This window comes from Callithrix jacchus, chromosome 10 (assembly GCF_049354715.1).
Source record: "Callithrix jacchus isolate 240 chromosome 10, calJac240_pri, whole genome shotgun sequence".
NCBI lineage: Eukaryota > Metazoa > Chordata > Mammalia > Primates > Cebidae > Callithrix > Callithrix jacchus.
The window spans coordinates 52,964,626-52,978,450 of NC_133511.1; the positions used below are offsets into that span (position 1 = coordinate 52,964,626).

A 13,825-nucleotide genomic window follows, 5' to 3' on the forward strand; every position below is an offset into this window, starting at 1 on the left:
CTGACCAGATAACTCCAAATAATCTGGCAGATAATCCAGGCCCTTGAACCTTGGATTTGCTGACGGCCCAACCACATGCTGCCAAATGTTGCCGCGAGAGGGGCGCCACGTCTTCTAAATCTGCAAGAGAATCAGAGGTTAACATAACATCATTAATATAACAGAATAGGCAGACCCTTTCTGGACACTGCCAGGAGGCTAAATCTACGGAAACAAGACAAGACATATGGTGGGCGTAGGCACACACCCCTGCAGCAACACTGTCAAAGTCCATTGTCGCCTTTCCCACGTGAAGGCGAACCGTTCCTGGCTCTCTGGAGTGATGTTCGTGGAGAGAAGTGCATTGGTCAAGTCCACTACATAATGATATTGTGCCAGTTTCATGGTCAAATGATCCATTAAATGCACGATTGACAGTACAGCTGCATGCAAAGGGGATGTTACTTTACTCAGTTCCCAACAGTCCACCATCGTCTGCCAAGTTCCATCAGGCTTTCAAATTGGCCACACTGGAGAATTGTAGGGGCTGTGAAGACCACATACTATCTGCACCTCCTCCAGCTTTTTAATTGTCTCAGTTATCGCCATATGCCCACCCACCAAATGGTATTGATGTGTGGAAGTAACCTGTTGGGGCTGTAGCACAACCTGAGGCTGGTGACGCATATGTCCGCACAGTGCCAGCTTCACCACATGCACTGGGAGTCTGAACTCCCCGGCCATGGTTTGTAATGCCAGGCCATGTAAAATGTACACCCCCAGAATGTATTCTGGTATGGGAGAGACATATACAGTATATAAACGGGGAGCCAAGTGGCCAATGCTGAGGCACATACAGGTCTCACTTTCACTGGCCGGCCTCCATAAGCATCAATGTTTGCAGCTTTGCCCAGGGAAACTTATCTGAGTTCCCACTAACAAGGCTACAAGCTGTGTCAGTATCTACCAGCACCAATACCCACTGTACCCTGGTGAGGGACCAGTGGATTGCTAATTCCACATGTGGCCTCCAGTCCTCCCATGTCTTCCCAAGCCAGGCATCTCAGCCAGTTACCTAATTAAACAGAAGAGGCTCAGCATTCCCACCTGGCTGCAGTGAGTAACTTCTGAGTTGGAATCAATGCCCAGGCAGGACAGGGCTGTGCAGCAATGTCCTTCTACCTCTTGGACATTTTCTGAAATTGCTGCCCCAGAGATAACCTTCTCCACAAAGTTAAGACTATTTCACTGGGCTGCTTATTGATTTTCTCTCAGTCAACCCTGGCCAAAACCAAATCTCTTCACACCAGTAAACATGTTACTCACTGGGGCCCCCTTTTTTCCCATGGGGGAGCCCCCTGCAGGTGGGGCAGCTTCCCCTTCTTTATGGCACAGAAGAATCTAGGTCCCACCAATGGCCTTCTGCTTCCCTGAGAGCCACTATAGCAGTAGTCATTTCATGTATGTGGCACCCTACATAAAGGGTGAAGACAGCAGCCAAGGATCCAGAGGCACTCGGGGGCACAGATCTCAACACAAAATCCCTCAACTGGAGGTGAAACATTCATCATTGCCCCCAGGTATTCATGTCAAACATAGCCTGACGCATAGCCATCTCCCAGATGACTTGCACCAAACTGGCATATGACTGCCACTTACTCACAGTTTCACATAGTCGGTATGGCTGCCCACAGCCACTCAATCAGGGTGTGGTCACCTTGCCCTGCCCTTAACTGCCGCCTCACTTGCAACCACTGACAGAGCGAGGGATGAGTCTGGATGGTGGCCAGCTTTTCCATCTCAGAGGCAGAACAAGAAATACTATCTGCTCCCTCATTTCACAAATGAAGCAATCAGGCAGGCAGGGTTCCCCTGGACGCTGCTGGCCCTGCTTGCCTAATTCCTGCAACTCAGTTGTGGCAGAGGCACCACATGAAATGTGTTGTGTTACGGTGGGCCATCCCTGAGCCCACCCTTGGGGGTCCCCCACCCTTCTGATGGATCACTGAGCGACCCCGCTAGTGGAGGGTGCCACATACATGATCCCTTCTGATGGATCACTGGGCGAGCCCACCCTTGGGGGTCCCCCACCCTTCTGATGGATCACTGGGTGACCCCTCCTCGGTATCAGACCGAGTAGGGGGTCTCTGGCTGAGTCGACGATGACCCAGTCCTGCATTCATGGCAGCCTCTAATTCTTTTTCCAAGCTCTAAAGCCGGGCCTCCAAGTGCCCCACCTGAACCTGGAGGTCCCCATTCACTGCAGCCTCTAACTCTTTTCCTGATCTGTGTAGCCAGACCTCCAGGCACCCTGCCTGCGCCTAGAGGTCCCTCAGCTGTGCTGCTTTCCTCAGGGACAGAGGGTGTACTTTTCGTAGCACAGTCAAAAACACCCATCCAATTCTGCCGGCAAAGCCTCCCTCCTTCTCAGTGCTGCGTGCTTCCAGTGGCTTCAGCACCGTCTCCATGTTTGCCGGAGACCCGTCTACCCACACCCTGGTTTCCATCGAAGCCCATCCGAGCAGCACAGCTGCCACTAAAACCCACTTTGCAATCACATAGCCAGCCGGGCATCAGCAGGGCCAAAGGCTCACTCACCTCAGGATCCTGTTCATGACACCAGTTATCAGGTTCTATACCAAACTGAGGTCCAAGGGAAGTCGGTGGGCGGGTGGCGGGTAGCTGGAAAAACACTGGAGGAATTGTAGGCAGCTTTGACATAGCTCTGTTCCCCTTCTGGGCGCAACCCCTAGGCCCAGCGTTAGCAGGGTAATTAAACCTTTTGTAGACAATACTGGCTCTGAGTGAAGCACGAGCTCACGTGACTGGTCACCTAATGCGCCTCACATGGTGTGGTGACATAATGTGCGGAGTTGCTCACCTGAGCTCCAAGCCCACTGAATCCCGCGATGCCGCTTCGCCTATTCCTCACTCAAGTGCAGTCATTTCTGTTACATTGTGTAAATAGAAGTCATTGGGTAGGACTTAAAAGGAAGGTAGACAGCTGCAAGCATAGCACTTTTCTTTTTTTAAAAAAAACCTTCCACCTTTTTTCCTGCTTTCCGCCTGAAATGTAAAGATGATGACTGGTGCTCTAACAGCAATATTTGATTATAAGACAAACCCAAGGTGGAGGATACATACTAAAACTGTGGGGTAGAAAGATAGATAGGTCCCGGAAAACACCACGATACCCACGCACAGGCCCATTAAGGCGAAGCTCAATATATTTCCGTTTTGTTTCAGCCATTGTTGCTTCTGGTCTTTGACAATAAAGTTTCTTCTAGTAACTAAATGTAATTTCTAACAAACACACTACGAATATGTATCAGATCCTCATATTTCTTTATCAATAGTTCAGATCTCTCCTAATAATTCCAGAGCTGTCCTCTTGCTGGATGTGCCAGCTGCCTCAATGGCAACATTCTAGAAATCAAACTCATTATCACGTTGCCCACCCCAACCCTCCATCTCCCACTGAGTCTGTTCCTCAGCTTAAGAGGTGGTGGATAAGGAACAAAGAGCTGACAAGCAACGAGCTCTGGGACTTAAGAAGAGGGACATGTATCACAACTGCCCACTTGGTGTTAAGGGAAGAAGGACTCCCAGCCACAGATCGGGGCCTTTCCTGGACCAAAACTCCACCAGAGATTCATCACAGGTGCAACTTCTTCTAAACTGAGGGTCTAATGATATGTAAATACCCATCATGAACAGGGGAAGCAGTAACGAAAGCCCAAGCTGGCTCTCAGGAAGTCCCAGGTGTTTTTTATGAGAGTGTTAGAAGTATGATCCGAAGCCGAGTGTGATGGCTTACACCTGTATTCCCAGCACTTTGAGAGGCTGAGGCAGGAGGATCACCTGAGCCCAGGAGTTTGAGATCAGCCCAGGCAACAAAGAAAGACCCTGTCTCTACAAAAGTAAAAAAATGAACCAGGCATGGTGGCACGTGCTTGTAGCTCCAGTTACTGAAGATGCTAAAGCAGGAGGCTCACTTGGGCCTGGGAGGTCAAGGCTGCAGCGAGCCATAATTGTGTCACTGCATTCCAGCCTGAGCAACAGAGCGAGACCCTGTCTCAAAAAGGAGGAGTAGGGGATGAACCAGTTACTACTACTGAAAATATTTTATCAAGAAATGACCCCGGATGAAATATTGGAGATATCTATCTCTCAGGCAAGGTGGCAGCCAGGAAATAGCCATGTTTTCAGATGTGTTGGGTCTGAGTAATAATGCATGTATATGTGAGTATGTCATGGTCTGTATGTGTGTGTGGTGAGTTTGTGCGATGTGTGCAGTGTAAATGTGTACATACATCTGTGCATATGCAGGTACCTGCTGTGTGTGGACTGTGAGGGTGTGGGGGGAAGCAGTGAGTAGAGTGGCAAAGGGCTGCCTCTCCATAATGGAGTAGCTAATACTGTGAGCATTTCTCCTTTACCAAGCACCTTCCTGTCCATGTGCTCATTTGGGCCTCACAAAAGTTTATAAGGTAGGGATTCATATTGCTTCTGTTTCTCAGTTGAAGGGACTGAAGCACAGACAGGTTGATTCCAGCTAGAAAGAACATCCTGCACAAAGGAACCACAATGCTGGGCTTTCTACACCAGGCCTGTGCAAATGGAGGAAAAGGGAGGGGAGACAGCACCACCTACATCAAGAAGTTACGCCCATTTGTCCATTTCATGCTCCTGCCTCCTATTCATGCACTTTCCAATTTATTCATTCATTCATTCATTTTCATTTATTCCATATCAAACTTGGATTTGGTCTCTCTTGCATGTCAGACCAGCTGACCTTGACTGTGTGTGGGAGAAACAAGGTGAGAGGCCTGGGTACTCATGAGTGGCACTCACAGGGCGAAACTGACCCAAGTGGGAAGTGAGTGAAGGAAGGGAAACTAGAGAGAGTGGGCAGAATTTAAATTGTGAATACATCCCAAGCTTTCTTTTCTTTACATTCAGGCTCTCCATGATTGAATTTCAGAACCTTAGAGTTTATGATGTTCGAAATGCCTTCTAAAATTAGCACGCACAGCCCTGCAGTTTCTGCAACATGCTCTCCTTATTAACAATACCTGCCCTTCTCCAGCACCACCCACATTTCCAGAGCCCTGCTCCAGCTAGGAAGGAGCAGGGAGTTACAAGGCCTGGTTCTACTTCAGATCTGTCAGGAGAGAACTTTGGACAAGACTCACCCACCGGGACTCCATTTATCCCAAGTCAAGTCAGCCAGCGGGTGCAGCTGTTCCCTCAGGGATCTGGAGAACACTGAATCAAACTCTGCATGTGGGGACATCGCGGGCATCGGTGCCAAGCCTGTGTGCCAGGCCTGTGAGCCTCTGACCTGGTCACCATTGCTCCTTGTTTTTGACTCCCAAGTACTTGCACAGCTCTTCATTAGACCAACACATCTTCCCCTCAAGACAGGCATCTATTCCCACTCCATTCAAAAAGTGAAGTTTCACAGTGGTTTGTAGGCTTGCTAGAGGCCTCAGAGCAAGTCAGTGGATAAGTGAGAAATCAGGCTCAGAACCCCCTAGCCGGGCATCCAAACCTTCTCTCCTTCCCTCTCACCACATGTATTACATACCTTCTGTGTGCCAGGTACACAGCAATAAACTGCACCTGGTGTCTGCTGGCACAAAGATGCAGTCTGAGGGAGGGGGAGGCCAGCCAACAGGCGGTCACCCTGTGACGGTGACAGTGCTGTGTGGTGGTGTGGTGGATAGCCAGTGAGGTATGGAGAGGCAGCAGAGGGCCCCCAACTTCAGCCTGCCCCGGGGAACTAGGAATCACTCTGGGCTTTGCCAGGCATGTCACTGTCACGGCTCCCAATACCAGCTTCCCCACTACTCCCAGTGTTCCTAGACATCCAGGGTGAGCCCCAGCCTCCATTTCCTCCAGGAGCCTTTGTATGCAGAGGTTCAGAGCCAGAAGGCCACCCCACACCACTAGGCCCTGGGGGGGATTTTGGAATTAGGTGCTACATTGAGAAGGTGCACACTTGCTTCCATTTTAATATTTGCTGTTGGAAAGGGCTGCTTGAATTTCTGGGGAATTTTATCCCTTTCCCTCCAGGTCATTCTGAATTTCCTTTATAATTTCACTTTTAACTATATGTTACTTTTCTCAGCTTAAATCTGTTCCCAATATCAAAACTGTTGAAAACATTTTTGGATTCTGTTATGATAAACGCCTGGGGTGAAAACGTTGTTATCTGAACAGCTGGCCCTGGAGTTCTCCCTAGGGAGGGAACCACCTTTGTTTTGGGAAAATACCTTGACAAACACCTTGGGGTAGAAAGTGAGACCTACAGGAACCTCAGCTACAAAACCAGTGGCTGAAACGGACCTAGAATATAAGAAAGGAATTTGTTTTGCTCTGGAGAGGGAGCAGAAACGGAGGGATGGAGACTGAAAGGAGAGGAAGAAGGAGAATTAAGATTAAGAGAAGTCTAGATGTTAAGATGAAGTCCAAGTCACTGGCAGGCCCCCAGAGTAGGGTGGAGTCTAGACCCTGACCCCAGAGATAATTTAGTGCCAGCAAATTGTGAGATGCGGCTGCGAAATGTTCCATATGAAAGTTCATTGCTATGAAGTACAAAGTCACTCATCTCCCTCCAAAGTTTAAGCAAACTCTGTGACACTCATGAACACTGTACAAGCGGAACTTTTTTAAGGCCTTGAAGAAGGGGCTGAGCTTCTCGTCTGGATCAATGTCACAAGGCAGAAGTGCCCTGGGAACTTGCAGAAGTCTTGGGACTACGTTGGACTTCTGCAGAAAAGAACTGTAGTTTGAGGAGGGATCGATGTGTGAACTAAATAAAGGCAAAGCAATTCATCAAACCAAGTGACTAGGGGTGCGGGGACAAAACCTAACTTGATAGAACCCTGCCCTAGGAGCAACACCACTACTCCATGCTCTGCAAAGTGCTTTCTCAAGTGTTGCCTCATTTGATCCCATACTACCTCTGGAAGGCAGCCTGGATGGGGAGGCTGCTGCCTATTGTATAGGTGCAAAAAGATGCCCTCTTTCCATGCCCTTTCAGGCCTGAACTCTCTGAGGAAGATGGAATTCTCCTTGAAAGCTCACCAGGAGTAGGAGCCAGAAAGCTTGTTTTGCTAAACCTGGAAGATCAGCACCATGAGAGGGGAAGGTGGATGGAGGGGTGATTTGTCTGAAGTGTTTTTGTTCTGCTCGTAGCTTGAAAAACTGAAAAAATGCATCCACTGCTTCTGTGGTTTCTGACCATGCATTTTGGTATCACCTGGATCAAGTGTCCCCAGTGAACAGTGGGTTCTGACATCCTGATCTCAGCTCCAATCTACTCACCAAGGGCTAGTGAAAGCCTCTAATGTTCCTGTGTCCAAGACAAAAGTCCTCAAATCTGCTTTATTTTCATGTCTCCCCAGCAGGCCCTATATATTTTTTTTTAAGACAGGGTCTCATTCTCTCGCCCAGGCTGGAGCGCAGTGGCACCATCTTGGTTCACTACAACCTCCGCCTCTCAGGCTCAAGCGATTCTCCTGCCTCAGCCTCCTGAGTAGGTGGGATTACAGGCGCGCACCACTACTGCCTGGCTAAATTTTGTATTTTTAGTAGAAACAGGGGTTTCACCTTGTTGGCCAAACTGGTCTAGAACTCCTGACCTCAATTGATCCACCTGCCCCAGCCTCCGAAAGTGCTGGAATTACAGGTGTGAGCCACCGCAGGCCCTCAACTCTGCTAGTCTTCTTTCCTGTGCTCCAGGCTGTCCTCCTATTCTTCAGCACTAGGGCCTTAGGTGGCATTCACAGAAGGAATTCTTTCCCTTCTCAGGGTTTACCTGGCAGTTATATACCCTTTCTCAGGGTTTACCTGACAAGCCAAACACTGTCTTGTCCTCACACCTGCTGGGGCAGTGCACTTCCTTTGGGGCCCAAGGCCCAAAACCCTTTGAGCAGAAAAAACTTTACCTCTGTTTCATGCTCTGTTGGGTTCCTCTCTTGGATGTATTTTCATCCTGTGAGTTTTCCTTGGTGGAAGAGAAGGTATTTTAAGCTTTTCTGGAGCAGAGGAGTAATTTCCTAGTTGCAATCCAGGCTCTAAATGGCTTCCTATACCCTGCCTTTCCCCCAGTCCCTCCCTGCCTCCACATACCAGACCAGGCAGAATCCTTCCTAGCTTGGCTCTTCCTGGGTAACACATTCCCCCCTGTGCATGTGCGGATGTGTCATAGGCCACATAAACACCTCAAAGTTATCATCTGTTCCAAAACCCTGCACAGATGTGACTCATATCATGCCTAAGTACCTGAGTACATGACGGGTCTCATCATATCCCCTTTTGTGCTTGAATATGAAACAGACAAACTAAACCCATCTATTTCCATGAGCTCATGCACAATAAGTGTTAAGAATTCCAGCTTCCAAATGAGAACTAACAGCCCTTAACAGCGTTTTACTTCAAAACAGACCGTGCCAAGAGCTATTACCCACTGACAGTTTAGAGACAAGGTCTGGGAGTCCACAGAGCCTAGGTGTCCAGGAGAAGGAAGCCTCTGCTGGGCAAATGAGCCTGAGACAGCTGCAGAAGTAAGACAGCACATGTGGCTAGGATGGGCCCCAAAAGGGACCAGCTCACCTGCCTGAGCTCATCCGGGCATCCTCTTTGCAGAAGTCTACTCTGATTCTCCCTCCAACACCCTGTGACACCATTTCTTGCCAGTCATCTGTTGCTCAGAGGAAACACTAGACAGTGGTTGGGTCATAATGACAAAGACAGGTAGATATGTAACATTTCTGAGGTGCTAGGCTGGGTTCAGGGAGGCAGGGCAGTGGGAGGCTGCCTAGAGAAAATTTTTTTTCGGATCTGGGGCTCTGGGTATACACAACTGAAGGGCTGACTAAATGACTGAGAGAGCTGATAATTCAATTGTGCCCATCCGATCTGGGACTCAGGCCTTCTCAGCACATCCTGCCAACCCGACTAATGGCCAGATGGGCTGCCTAGGAGAGGGGGTATCGCCCAATCTGCAGGAAACAGTAATTACAAACCAATGTTAGTGCGGCCTGACTGGGGTCGAGCCTGCAGAAGCCTGGTTTGTGGCCAGTGGAGAGATCCTGCCCAGCCTAGGGTGCTAACATGGGGCAGGGCTGAATGCAAACCTGGCCAGGCAGGCGCCATCAAGCCAGATCCTGCACTGAGTCGGGCTGCTCGCCGACTAGCGCTCATGGAACACGGGTGCCACCTGGTGGCCAGATCTGGCATGACTAGCGCCCAGGGATCCCAGGGAACTGCCTGTGCAGCAGAGATCATGATGGCCACCACTGCATGACAGTAATGACGTCAACACTACATCAACACCACCTGTCTTTCCAGCCATCCTGCCCTCTGCCTTCAGCCTTTGTTCAGGCTGATCCCTCTGTCATCATAACCCTATTAGTTACAATAACGAGTAGCATCTCCATCCGAAAGAACAAGACTCTCCACCATGTATTGGGCACTTACTTTGCGCCATACACTGAGCCAGGCACACGGGGTTAGAAATTACCAAGCTACGGTCCTTTCCTTCATAAGACCCATATGCTCAGATATTTGCAATTAACCAAAATATAAGACACGGTGGCAAAATATTCAACAAGCTGTGTGGGCTCAGATGAGGTGATAGGTCATTGAATATTAGGAGCTGGTTTTTAGGTGTCATGAAGGATGCAAAGGATGAGTAAGATTTCAGCAGGTGACAAAAGGGAAAGCATTCCAAGCAAAGGAATGGAACAGTGAAAACACAATGGGTCCAGGAAACAGCAAGTGTAGCTGCTGAATATTGTGTGTGTTGTCTATGTGTGGGGGTGGGGGGGGCGGGGTTCACCAGGCCCCAGAAACAGTTGGAACATGAAGTTATGATCATTTGTGATGTAAGCCGGTTTCTGGGTTTTAACTTTTCTCCTGAGGGCTAAGATAAGCTACTGAAAGGTTTGAAGCAAGAATATTGGTTATTTCTTAAAGATCTATTTAAGAGGCAAGCGTGCAGAGTTTGGTTAGGAAAAATGGCTGCAGCATTTGTTAAAAGATAATTCACTCAACATCCAACAGCCTGTTATGAGCCAGGCACTGTTCATACAAAAATCTCTTCTCTCGTGAAACCTACATGCTGGAGTTTGATGAGGGAGTGGAAAGGAGGGATAGAGAGGATACAGATGCAAGATACTGCAGAAGTTGAATCTCCAGGACTCTGATGTCCAAAGTGGAAGAAAGAAGAAGGAGTAAAAGATGTTGCCTAAATGAGAGAGGGAAAGAGAGAGAGATGAAGCCACCCAATGCTGGAACAGAAAGAAAAGGGCAGGTCTGTGGGGAAAAGAAACGAGTCTGCTTCGGTAATCAGTAAATTCAACAAGCAATGTCAAAGCAAAAACTCTGGGTCCATAAAATCAACATCCCATGAAAATTCAGACTAAGTGTACTGCCATTAGAAATTAAAACTGCGTTGAATTAGTTGTCAAATGCAAATATCTATAAACAGAAAAAGAGATTTCTCTTGGAGAGAAACTGAAACATTCAAGATCCAAAGAGGAATGATGACCTACCTATGAAAAAGCTGGTCATAATCCCCAAGACACAATCTTGAACGCCATAATCCCAAATGTTGAAATCTCAAAAGATAGAAATTCTGAAAATATAACTCTGACAAAAGAGTTCGTTAATTCTTTAAAAGATATTTGTATTTTTTAAAGAGGTTTGAGAAACATAGAAAAAACCGATAGAACACTTAATAGGCCACCTTTTCACAGTAAACTAGGCAATAGCAAAGTCCATAGTTGTACAAGCACAAACATTCAGGTATGCTAATGAAAGTCGCAGAAGTACAATGGTTACGACAGACAAACTATATTCATAAAGAAATAGGTCAAAAAAGGGAAATGTGTAAACACATATCACCAAGCTTTATAACTGCAGTTGTCTGAAATCCCATCATAGACGACCTAAGGCTCTTGACAAGTTTAATTCAGAACTGTGATGGGTCACCACCACATATGCAGTCACCCAAAAAGCTGAGATATCGAGAAATTTTATCTTTCACAAATGCTCACGTACAAAAAGGACATCTCTTATTGAGGAAGTTTCAGTGTTTTTACATACATGCACAACGCTTACACACAAAGTCAATGTTGTGATAATGTACTGGCATGGAGTCAAATCTGAAAAAAAATGCACAAAGTAGAACTCACTAAAAGAACGTACACAATTTAAACCTCCAGTATTAGAAGTGATGTGAAAATAAACCACATAGCGTAGTGAACTGGCAATATTTGTGAAGAGGCAGAAGTTGTACATGAGTAAATAATCTGGCAGGGGAGGTGTGTATTTTTCATCTGCATTTTCACTTCTTCTATGATCTTCAGAACAATACCCACACTTGCAATCTGTCTGGTGGTTGTTGTCTACAAATTTCTAAGTATACACTGTCCATCTGAAAGTCTAGTTACTGCTCAGCCATTGCAATTAAGCAGTTTTCTGCTTCTGAAGCACCAATAATAATTAGCTTTGAGACTCTTTATCTTTCACCATTAAGTAAGCTCATATGCTTCCTGTGAGTGAACAATCTCATGGATCTCTTCCATTGTGTCAGAAGGAATTTAGTGAGAAGGAATGATATCTGGCTTCTCCAATACCACATCTGTATTAGTTAGGGTTCTCCAGAGAGACAGAACCAATAGGATATGTATACAGATAGGAGAGGGATTTACTAGAAGTTTTGGTTCATGCAGTTATAGTGGCTGAAAAGTCCCACAAGAGGCTGTCTGTAAGCTGGAGTCACTTTGGGATGCTGGTAGCATGACTCAGTCCAAGTGTGAAGGCCTCAGAACCAGGGAAGCTGACGTTGTAAGGTACCCAGGGGTCTGCTGGTGTTAAGTCATGGAGTCCCAAGGCTGGAGAACATGCTGTTCTGACGTCCAAGCCAGCAGAAGAAAAGTCTGTCTCAACTCCCAGAGAGAGACCAAATTGCCTTCTGTATTTGTTCTCTGTAGGCCCCAGCTGACTGGATAACATCCACCAACACTGAGGACAGATCTTCCCATCTAGTCCACTCAGACTCACTCATCTCCTCTGGAACACACCCCACAGACACACCCCAAATAATGCTCTACCAGAGCTCTAGGCATTTCTTCATCCAGTCAAGTTGGCACCTATATTTAAATCCACAATTCTACCCCTTGTCAAATTGGTATCCACAAGCATGTCCTTAAGCCACTTAATTTCCAGATAAAGACAATGACAAGGTAACAGTTCCATCTAACAGGGTGACTGTGATTTTCAGTATTTGAGCAGTTCAATATTTTAGAGTTTAGAGAGTTTGACCTTCTGGGATTTTGATCTTTTGAGATTTCAACATTCAGGATTATGGCATTCAGGATGGTGTCTCTCAGGAATATGATCCAAATAGTATGAATAATGAGCTAAAGTCCCCTAGAAAAAAACAGATTCATCACTAGAGCAGGACCAGAATACCTTTCACCAGAAGCCATTCATACCTCTTTGTCTAGCTAATTTCTGGTCCTTAAAAACTCATGTTATCCCAATGCAAAGCCTACATTCAGGATAAATGAGAACATCTCAGGCCTACACTCCCCAGTAATCATAAGAATTACTCTTTTAAGATTGAAAAAGATTCCTTAGTACCCAGTAGTGTCTGTAGACCCTGAGCATACAATAAATGTTTTCATAAATAGTAGAAGTTCTGCTACTAGTAATGGTGGACTGTACAATTCAGACTAACTCTCCAAATAAAGACAACATCAAAGACGGACAAAAGATACAAGAAACAACTTTTTAAAGGTATTAGAGAGCTAACAAGAAAATGAATTAATGAGCCAGTTTCCAGAGAAAAGTCAAGCCCAGAAAGGTGCATCCAACACTTGGGGTTGCTTTAGCTGAGAGACTGTGAGGCTGGACAAAGCTGTGGCCACCACAGAACTCTGCAGTAGTGTACACTGGGGAACAACCACTTTGGAAAATATGACATCTAATAAACTTAAAGATATAATACACCTTATCCCTGGGGACTCCACTCCTAGGTGTATAATTCATAGAAAAGTTATGCAATGCACCCAGAGGCATTCATGAGAAGGCTAACAATGACATTTTTATAATAGCCCTAAACAGGAGAATTCATGTCTATGGCCTATTTAGAATACTGAACAAAATGAAAATAAACATAGCTATACACAATAATAAATATAAAGCTGAGTGAAAGAAATCAAATACAAAAGAGCATACTGTGGCCAGGTGTGGTGGTTCACATCTGCAATCCCAGGAGGCCAAGGCAGGTGGATCATTTGAGATCAGGAATTCAAGACAAGCCTGGCCAGCATGGCAAAACCCCATCTCTACTAACGAAATACAAAAATTAGCCAGGTGTGGTGGTGCACGCCTGTAGTCCCAGCTAATCAAGAGGCTGAAGTATGAGAACTGCTTTAACTCAAGAGGCAGAGGTTGCAGTGAGCCAAGATCGCACCACTGCCATTCAACCTGAGCAGCAGAGCAAGACTCTATCTCGAAAAACAAACAAACAAAACAACAACAACAACAACAACAAAACTGACAAACCATGTATAATTCCATTTACATAAGGTACTAGTCAAGGAAATAATCTCTAGTGTTTGGGAATGCCCATTAAGGTAGACATGATTATTATAAAAAGAACAAAGCTTATCTTTGGGAGTGGTAAGGGTTGTGATTACAAGAGCGTACAAAATAGGCTTCTGGGGGTGTTGGCAACATTCTATTTCTTGATTTTGGCGTATAATTTTTTTATATGTATATTTCACAATAAAAGGTTTTAAAAACAATTCGCACATTACATGTC

The 13,825-nt window shown here is 46.3% G+C and overlaps 1 protein-coding gene across 1 annotated transcript in view; it reads right to left on the reverse strand.

Annotated features, from left to right (window-relative positions):
- The window catches only part of LOC108593770 (uncharacterized), a 32,843-nt gene that overhangs the window by 4,486 nt on the left and 14,532 nt on the right, over positions 1-13,825 (reverse strand). The window contains exon 1 of the mRNA XM_017977704.4: positions 1-13,825. This exon is cut by the window's right edge and continues 14,532 nt beyond it. Coding sequence (XP_017833193.1) covers positions 1-274 — 274 coding nt within the window. The 5' untranslated portion in view covers positions 275-13,825.